At 32.9% G+C, this 10013-nt stretch overlaps 1 protein-coding gene and 1 non-coding gene across 2 annotated transcripts; one reads left to right on the top strand and one right to left on the bottom strand.

Moving 5' to 3' along the window:
- Positions 1 to 393: 393 nt before the first annotated feature.
- LOC146921555 (RING/U-box superfamily protein) lies at positions 394 to 8997 on the top strand. Its single transcript, XM_085714937.1, has 4 exons — positions 394 to 590; positions 1624 to 2260; positions 7831 to 7877; positions 7988 to 8997. The coding sequence occupies exons 2-4, from the start codon at positions 2203 to 2205 to the stop codon at positions 8774 to 8776; spliced, it is 894 nt and encodes a 297-aa protein (XP_085571063.1). The 5' UTR covers positions 394 to 590; positions 1624 to 2202; the 3' UTR covers positions 8777 to 8997.
- Positions 8998 to 9505: 508 nt separating this feature from the next.
- On the bottom strand, positions 9506 to 9577 carry TRNAQ-UUG (transfer RNA glutamine (anticodon UUG)). The gene has a single exon. It is a non-coding gene; the product is annotated as a tRNA-Gln (tRNA).
- Positions 9578 to 10013: the final 436 nt, after the last annotated feature.

Genomic DNA, 10013 nt, shown 5'->3' with positions numbered 1-10013 from the left:
TGCAAAAACAATTCTCAAACGCGAGCTTCATACTCAATCTCTATGTTTAACAGTGATGTTAGAATGTTTGAATGTTGGTGTCCCATAATTTGTGCTGTAAGAAAATCCAGTACTGTCAGAAACCCAAGAAGACCTGTATATGCCTTTATATGCTTGCTCTTTACCAAGAGGTTTGAGAACAAAATTGATCGATACATACAAATTGAATGACAAAAATACCTATTCACTCAATAAAAATATTAATAATTTTTTTCCTTCAAAAAAAAATATTAATAATTTTTTATAGAACTAAAAAAACTCGAATTTTTAATTTTTGTAGGAATAAAAAAGTGAGCATTGATAACGGCGCGTTTAAACTTTAAACTTGAAGTCGTCGTTGAATTGAAATCAATCAAAGAAAAATCAAAACAAATAAAAAAAAACACAACAGTACCTACCAGTAGCGGTTGCCAGCTGTGCAACCACTTTGCTTTCTTCTTCTTCTTCTTCTATTTCTTTCTTTAATATTAGGGTTTTCACTTTCTTCTCTTCGTTCTTCACTCTCTCTACAACGGAATCATCATCGCACTTTCTCCATACACCAATTCGAGGTAACTCCACAAAATTCAAACTTTCCGTTCATTATTCTTTTGTCTTTTCTATTGTTTTTTTTTTTTGTTATCATGTTCATTTGTTTCAACAAATAAATGTTGAATTTGATATATATGGGGATGTTTCTGTGTTTAGATGTCAATTTTTGCATTTCTTAACTAATTTCATTTGTCTTTAATATATCGGTGCACGAGTCAGGAGAGGCTCTGTTTGGTAAAAAATAGCGGATAACTGATAAGCTAGCTTATAGTAGATGGCTTATAAACTAGCTTAGCTGATTGAATTTGTAGTATTTGGTAAAATTAGCGGTAGCTTTTAAATATTAGACGACATAGACAAATGTGCATTTAATTAAGATTTATTTTTTTTTTTCAATTAAGGTTGCATGGGTAAATGGAGATAAAAAGTGATAAGTTTTAAGCTATAAGATACTTGAATTAGCTTATCAAAAACCGCAATAAACTCATGAAAATATGCTATAAGCACATGTAAAAATGACAGTTATCAAACAGTTATTTTTTAGTCATACGCCATAAGCTCAATGTTATGTCTTACCAAACAGACACTTAGGGTGTGTTTGGATTGAGGGTTTAGGAGGGGAAGGGAGGGGAGAGTTCAATTTTCTTTTTTAAATTACGGATTATATAACATGTTTTTTTAAAATAAATTAAGAGTGATTGAAATATTATATGACTGTTTATCACGTTAATATGTTAACTTTTTAAAAAACATTTCATAGTGTCCGTAATTTAAAAATAAAAAGTAAACCCTCCCCTCCTAAACCCTCCATCCAAACACACCCTTAGTGCGTGTGAAGTTTAGCCACTAGGCTCTTTAGAACCAAAAACAATTGATGTTTCTATTTACTTCTGGCTGATGATTCTCAAAACTTAGTTTTACTTTTGTTTAGTTTTGCTTTCCTCTTTGGTGGTTTAAATAACCATGCTCCCTATAATTTATTAGTAGATTTTCTTTGTACGGGATGATTTATTAGATGTTGAAAGCCATTAATTTCTCTTTTTTTTTTTGTAGGATTGTCTTTGTGAATTACTTGTGTTACAAGTGGAATTCAATATTAGTGTCTGTTGAAGTTGGAATTCATCAAATGCTGAGTTTTTGTGTGCAAGCTAGTGGACTTCAGAACGAAACGGTGACTTGTTTTTGAAGTATATACTTGAATGTGTAAATATTGACTAAATTGGTTACTAAAATAGGCCAAATTTGAAGCATTCGGGGTTGGGTTTATTGTGGTATTCTGAAAAAATAGCTAAAACGGGGTCTCTTTGTTGTGTGGCTTCAAGGCCACATGGATCAAGTGCGGACAGTAGGGAGTGGTCATTGGGTCCACACGAGCCCTACTGGCGAACTAACACGAGCTATTCACCACCTCCGTCGAGGTGGGATTTCAGATTCCAGTCTGAAGGGCTGCCTTATAGTTTGAGCGATGGTGGCCAGCTCTATGATGGGTCTTCTACATCTTCAAATGGTAAAGAAAGTAGGACTTGGGTCAGAGGCAACCATCTATATGATCTTCACTATTCTGTTGCAGATGGAACTGGGATTTTCGTTAGCAGTCCGTGCCCATCTGACCTTTCTCAGGGTCCTCAGTGGATGCCTCCAGCAATACAGGAAATAAGTTTCGATGATTACAAGGCTGTGACCTGGAAAGGTAAATCCTCATTATATGAATTTTTAAAATAGTATATGACTTGTTCTATGTTCTCTTTTTTACTTGAAACATTGTGTATGTTTTGTTTTATACCTTTTCTATTATATAGAGAAACTAGACTATAAATATAGTGGTGGAGTAAGCCATGAATGGATTGCTGGTTTCCCTTTACCCAGAATCTAAGCAATAATATTGGCTTTTCATCATTGAAATGGTAGATGATATAAAACAGCCATTTGAATAGTGATGAAGGATAGTTTAAGAAATTTAGAAAAAAGAGAGCACTTGATTTTGTTGATTCTGGGAAGTTGATTTACAGTTTAGTTCAACGAGTTTATATGGAAGCGGAAGGAATTTTTTAAAAGATTAAGCTGGTTCTAGTTGATCAGGTTTTGTAAGCTGTACCATATAGGGTTGATTGCTTTATGTAACAGAAAATAAATGAAACTAACTGCTCTTCTGTTAATAGGAGATTATATGTAGGGTTAATTATGTTTTTGGTCCCTATATGTAAACTTTTCGTTTTAGTCCCTCTAAAAAATTTCTTCAACTTTTAGTCCTCCAAAAAATTGTCAACTTCACTTTTAGTCCCTCATTTAAAGTAAACTCATATGTAGAATTCATATTTTTGAATAAAATTTTGCAGAATTTTTTTTAATGTTATAAGGATCTTTCTCGAAAAAAATTAGAATTTTTTACCAAAATATGAATTTTTATATTTTTAGCGGTAAAAAGTTCATATTTAATTTATGTTTTGTTAAAAAAAATTAATTTTTTTTGGGGGTGATTTATACAATATTATATAAATTTCTGCACAATTTCATTAAAAAATACAAAAATTTACCTAAATATAGGGATGAAAAGTAGTGATTGAAAATTTTATAGGGACTAAAAGTTGAAGAAATTTTTTAGAGGGACTAAAACGAAAAATTGGTATATTTATAGGAACCAAAAACATATTTAACCCTTGAAGCTTTAATCTCCAAGCACATGGAATATTGATAGAGATGTTTTTTTGATAAAACATCTTCTACATCTACTTTTTGCCTTCGGTGATAGTTACAGGGAGCCCCTATTATGGTCCCTAATTTAAAAGGTTGACCCATGGTCCCTTGTAAATTACCTCCTATAGGCAGTACCCGTTTTTATTTTTATTTCCAGTTTTTTTCATCCATTTTTTAGCAAATACAAATGGTTAATGGGGGTTTTTGTTTTAATAATTGAGATTACCTTTATGACCCTCTATTGAATCCGAGAAACACCCTTGTTCATTTCCGGCGAAAAAGGCTAACCAACCACCGACGCCGTTGTGAACTTTTGTGTAAGGCAGGTTCCCCACTTTGGCTTCTTCAAAACGTGGAGAAGATTCGAAAGAAGTAGATTATAGATACAAGGGCTGAAGATTATGAGTCACGAAACAGGGAATGTTTCATAACAGCTTTTGACTAAAGTAATGGAAGATAAATGGAATGGATGTGATCCAATCGAAACAAAAAATGAGACTAAGGAAGAATAGAGGAAATGATAGGAAAGAAAAATGAATCAAAAGTTTCTTAGATATGCAAATAATAGCAACAGTGGTGTTGCTTTTGGTGCTTTTATTAACTAGTAAGCAAAAGTCTACATCCCATCTCTACTGAATGAATTAACATTCAGATACATTAGCTAATGAAGAACAGAACTAAGGCGAAAATGATTTTGACCTACAAATTTACTGATTCAACAGAGGGCCATAAAGGTAATCTCAATTGTTAAAATAAAAAAATAAACAAAAATAGATTAACAAAAACTGAAAATAAAAATAAAATGGGTACTGCCTATAGGAGGTAATTTACATAGGACCATAGGTGGACCTTTAAAACTAAGGACCATGTTAGGGGCTTCCATAGTTACAAGGTGTAAATAATATTTTCATCCTTTTAATGTACACGTTCTCCAGTTTTAGTCCTTAACCTTTTTTATGGGTTTTGATCCCTTAAACATTTGAATAGCTTCCTTTAGTCCTTGTTTTGATATCAGTGCCCGTAATATTGGTCTATCTTTACATTAATCCTTGTAATATTTGAACCATATTTATTTTGGTCCCTAGAGTAGGGGCTGGTTCCTACATTGACCAAATCAGCTGCGGGTCTTTACAAAGACATAGGGAGGCCAGGACCTCCCCCAAAATATCTCATTCTTAATAGGTATATCCGTATATATAAATTTTTTAAATTTTTTTGGTTAAAGGTATATATAAATATTATAACATTATGTTATATTATATATATTTTATTGTGCACATATATTACCGTGTACAAAGCAGTCCAAAGGTAAAGTGAATTATCACAAGTAGCATAATCCGGATTCTAATCCAGTAGAGTAGAAACTTTCTTTTTCTCCCATTTCTTCTGTATTTTTAAACAAAATGCTATAATGCATAAGTCTAGATTCGAACTCTGTTCAGAGATCAATAGTCACTAGGACTAGCCACCAATAACACATTCTCAATTGTGATAGGAAAGTATATACTCACACACGTTAAGCAAATTGGCCCCCTCGCACAAACCTTTCAAGCTCCGCCACTTGACCAAATACCGATATTACAAGGAGCACACCTAAATTAAGAAGGACCTAAAGCAATTTTTCTTGTGTTTTGACTACTAAAAACGACAAGAAATTTTACTTTAGGGCTCCTTGCTTAGGACTAAAACTGGAGAAAGTGTATATTATAAAATGTGAATTAAGCCTAATTACAAAAATGCTCCATTTTTGTTTTATTTTTTCCTTCTTATTTTCAACGAGTTGTATAGAGAACAATGAAACGCTTTGTGATTTCATTTTATATTTTTACTGATAATTGAAAAAAAAAGATACTTTGTTTCTTGATTTCCGAAGATTTGTACGTAAGGTAAAATATTAATCTTTAAAGCATAACATACAATTCAACATAAGTTCATAATACAATCCTACATCATAAGTTCACGATCAATTCTCTAGAAGCTATAATTCTAAATATCTAGGACATTAGCCACCCCCTATTTCGGAAGGCATCCTCCATGTGATCTTCATTCTTATCAATGGAGTCTGTATCTGCATTAGGAACCTCCAAACTATTTGCAAGTGCACCATCATTGCCACCATTACCGCTTGATTCTTCAATTTGAACCAATTCATTTTCAATTTTAGCATCCAAATTCAAATTTGAACTTCATGCTTCAAAATCTAACCATTATTAGGAGAGAGGTAGTTAATGTTATATTAGATAGCTATCCTAACTTGCTTCTTGTTCATTCTTGAATTAGCCATCACAAATGTGAAATGCCACATCATTCATGATCTTTTTCTTTAAATGGGTTACTTATCTCGACGTGGACCTAAATAATTTTAAAGTCAATTGAAACATAATATATTGGGTAATTATAGATAAAATACCATTTTCTTCATAAGTTTAGGTGCTTGTCATCTAAACGACATTATAATTATAGTACAAACTTAACTAGTCTCTTCACGACTGATTTTGTCACTTCTTATTTGACTTCGGGATGCTTGATGATAAAAAGAAGCACCAATTAGAATGTTCACATCCTTGCAATGAAAATCTAATCGGTCCTCAAAGTTTAGAGATGAGAGGTTTGTTGAAAATCAAAATGCAAATAAGGGTTTTTGGAAGAATATTGTACAATGAGGGTTGCTTGTCCCTTAATTTAAGTGCCACGTTTTGGATTCAAATGTAATGCTAGCCATGCGGTTCATTTACCAAGAGATGGGTCGAACTAAAGAAAAGATACATAATGTCTTCGATAGGGAGAGACCTTGACAAAATAAAATTGATGATCTTGTTCACAATGTCAAAAGTTAAGCTTTTGGTAGTGTAATAGGTACACATACACTTCGAACCAAACAATAGTGAGAATCTTATAATAATTGATATCCAGTTTTAGAAAGATTTCTATCTGGGTAGCTTGACATATACTTCATCCGGATCTAAGCGTAATTGAAATGTTTTTGTGAGGGTAAGCTTCCCAATCTATGTAACAAATTGTATTTAATTCTTTAAATTACCTAATATATTATAATTTAATTGATTTTATAATTATTTAGATCCACACCGAGAAATTAATTTTTTAAACCAAGACCGTGAATGATGTGGTATTTGTGATGGCTTATTCAAGATTCAAGAATGAGCGTGAAGTTAGGAAAACAATTGACTGTAATATTAAGGATCTTTCTTTGGGTGAATGGATGATCGCAGTCTAGATTTTGAATGCTCAAATTAGGGATTACTTGGTTCACGTTCGAAAAGATAGTGGTATTGATGATGCGCTTGCAAACGATTTGTGAGTTTTTAATGCTGATGAAAATGGAGATGCCATTGATTAGAAGGAAGATTTCATGATTATGTAGGATGACTATTTTAAAGTTGGGAATGAATATCCAAGATATGTAGAATTGTAGTTCCAAGAGGTAGACTAATTACAAACTTATGTTGTGTGATTGTGTTATCAGCTTATTTCTGAGTTGTGTTATGTTTTAGATATGATTATCATGAGTTAAAAATTTATGATTATAAATATTCGGTCTAACTTAGTGTTATTAAAGGTTTTTTCTCTCATGTTGTTTATGTGCCTATTAGTATAATTTTGTAGTTTCGGTTGCATTTCAATATTTCAGCCCCTCCCGATTCTATGTAGGCTGTAAAGTTTGACAACATTGGTTTTTTATCATTTTGTTTGGACAGATAGAGCTTACTTTAACGAGGTAGTGGGATGAACTATATCTCTTTGAGTCTACAGGTTTTGACTAGGATGACATCCCACTAATTGATAAATCTTGCATCATAGTACAGTATTTGGTCATGATTTCTTATTTAATGATTTTCCTTTCCTTGTTATATCATTAGTTCTTTACATCTTCATTTGTCTGTTATTGCGTTGTGTTGTCTGTCAAAGGCTATTATTGGTTGATGGTTTTACTTTGTTAGAAATGGAGAAACTCCATTGATGAGTTGGAGTCGTCAAGTTTAACCGAAACGACTTGCTTGAACGTTTTTGAAGCTGCAGCAGTTATGCGTTGCGCTTCATTCTGAGTATTCGACGGAGAAGGTGTAGAAGAAGACATGCCTCTGGATCTAAAAAGTGCTCTGTGATACCATGTTAGAAATAGAGAAACTCCATTGATGAGTTTGAGGAAGCTTGAGTTTGTTAGAGGAGAGAGAAGAGAGAGAGAGGAGAGAGAAGAGAGATTCTAACTGAATCTAACAGAATTGTATTACGAGAGAAATGTTATTGAATACAATGAGTTTATAGGTATATATAGGACAGCTGGCTTACACAGATTTGCCAGCTGTACCAAGTTCACTAATGCTAGCTTAACACTAATGACACTAGCTTAGATTACACTAATCAGATATTCAACAATATTAAGGTAGCTTAGCTTATATCTCTAATATACTTAAACTGTCCTGATGTTAGTAACAAACTAAAGCTGTTGTACTCAATTTTGTTTGGTAGTATATTCTTTCAATATGAACTTGTAGATTATTACTTCTGCATACTAAACTGTTTTCTTCTCATTTGTACTTTTGATAGATTCTCGTCCTTCTTTTGGCCGGATATCTTTTACACCTACTAAGGAGGTAATATTTTTGGTCAAGTACTATTAGAATGAAGTGGTGTTTGTTTTGGCAATTGTTTGCCATGCACGTTTCTTTCAACAAATAGGTTGACAGGTATGAAATTTGTGCAGGGAACTTCCCAAAATCCCTACAATAGGACCACTTCATCTGAATCAGAAAGTAGCGAGTCCGAGTCTACAAATTCCCAATTGTCCTTTCAGAGGAATTTCTCAAATCACCGTTCTTTCATCTCTAAACCTATCCATCCTTTGTCATTTCCAGACCTCACAACTGCTAGGGATGCCTTTGATCCTGCAGTTTCAGATAACACAGGGTTTGATACTTCTAATCGCCTCAGAGACAGCCAGCGCTCGAGTAATGCTAGCAGTAGTCAGGATTCTGCAGATATTACCGAGTCATTTGAATTAGAAACACCTGCTCATCTGCATACTCAATCAGATGAATTTAGATGTGGCTTGTGTGAGAAATTTATGTCGCAAAGATCACCTTGGAGTTCTCGTCGTATTGTGAGAAGTGGAGACATGCCTGCAGCCGGGGTTCTTCCTTGTAGTCATGTTTTTCACGCAGAGTGTTTGGATCAGGCGACACCAAAGACAAGGAAAATTGAACCACTTTGCCCTGTGTGTGTCAAATTAGAGGAGCAATATTCCCCTGATCAACGGGGTGTTGTAAGATTGAGAAATAGTTTTCCCAAGTTTAAATCAGACGATGCTATGTTCCTACTTAATCGAAATCGCATCAGAAAAAACCTTTCTCTGAGAGGTAATTTAAGCAAGGAATTTCCAGGCAAGGTGAGGAAAGCCGGAATATATCCTTCACAGCTGTTTACCGGAAGCTCAGCTAACCATGAAATTGGTATTTACTCAAAGGCAAAAGCAGGCCCAAGTATTGAAAGTTAACAAGTAATGTCTGAAATGTTGTAACTTATGGATGTGCATTATTTATTTACTTGAAGTTCAAAAGCTGACTGTTCCACGGTAGTTTAGCCAAAATTTACAGCATTGATTCCTAACCTGGTTATGGTTTTGTATATTGATTTGTTGCACGTGTATTGGAAGTCACTTACTCTGAACTTGATTCTGTACATTTTCTATTTTATACATTTGAGTTTTGATCTTTAGCTTTTTTATTGTTTTTTGATTGAATTTCGATCTTTAGTTGAACTTTAAGCATATATTTAGCTTTAAACATATCTTAATTGATGATAATCACCCAATAAGATCTTAAAATATCATTCCTCAACCAAAAAAAATCTCAAAATGTCTTGCATAGTATCATATGAATAGAAGGAAAGAATTGTTTTCGAACAAACCTCTAGGTTCAGTTTTTCTTTTTTTTTAAAGGTAGGTTCAGTTTTTTTTTTTTTTTTTTGGAAAGAAGGTTCAGTTTGTTTTTATAAAGGATCTAGTATACTACAATATATAAAAACTATGTTTAAAATAAGAGTATTGATATATGAACATAAAAATTTGGACAATCTATTGGACAAACGTATAAAACTACACCAAAAAATAAGTGATAATTTTGTTAGAAAACACAAAATTATTATGAAATTCCAAACCGTATAATAAATATGCTATGTAAATCGACTTCTCAAACTACTACTAGCAAAAAACAATCACAAAAGGAGGTCCTACCGGGAGTCGAACCCAGGTCGCTGGATTCAAAGTCCAAAGTGCTAACCACTACACCATAGAACCACCACATATTGACATTCAATATATCAAATCCTGTTATTTGGGAAGAAAAATGAGAGATAAATATCAAATGTTTATTTTGTCACATACATAGAGAAACATGTATTTTTGATAGTGTTGAAACTGAAAAATAAATAAAACAAAATTTTAAAGTATGAAGAAAATTGGAGAGTTGCATCAAAAATAAAATAAAATTGGAGAGCAAATATAAATCGGAGATGTTGAATTATGTTCAAACTTTGGACATATAATAAATAAATTTTACGGACAATATTGACAGTGTAGTATATAAATGGTGCAAATCTTTACACTGCTCATTTTGTGTATTTTTTCAAATATCCCTTACGTAAGAATCCAATTGCCATCCCTATTTGTGAGTGAGTGGAAAAAATATATATTTTGATGCCAAAGGCTCTAAAAAAAAAGAATAAATACAAAG

This window comes from Medicago sativa, chromosome 5, assembly GCF_051527215.1.
Source record: "Medicago sativa cultivar Bolivia chromosome 5, Bolivia_mono, whole genome shotgun sequence".
Taxonomy (NCBI): Eukaryota; Viridiplantae; Streptophyta; class Magnoliopsida; order Fabales; family Fabaceae; genus Medicago; species Medicago sativa.
Note: the sequence above shows the minus strand (reverse complement) of the source record. Positions and strands in the feature narration are given on the sequence as shown.

What these genes read in the sequence shown, in the direction of transcription:
- LOC146921555 (XM_085714937.1), top strand. Translation starts at nt 2,203, where the DNA reads ATGCCTCCAGCAATACAGGAAATAAGTTTCGATGATTACAAGGCTGTG. An exon ending in CAAGGCTGTGACCTGGAAAG is followed by an intron (nt 2,261 to 7,830) that starts GTAAATCCTCAT and finishes TACTTTTGATAG; the next exon opens with ATTCTCGTCCTTCTTTTGGC. An exon ending in CTTTTACACCTACTAAGGAG is followed by an intron (nt 7,878 to 7,987) that starts GTAATATTTTTG and finishes AAATTTGTGCAG; the next exon opens with GGAACTTCCCAAAATCCCTA.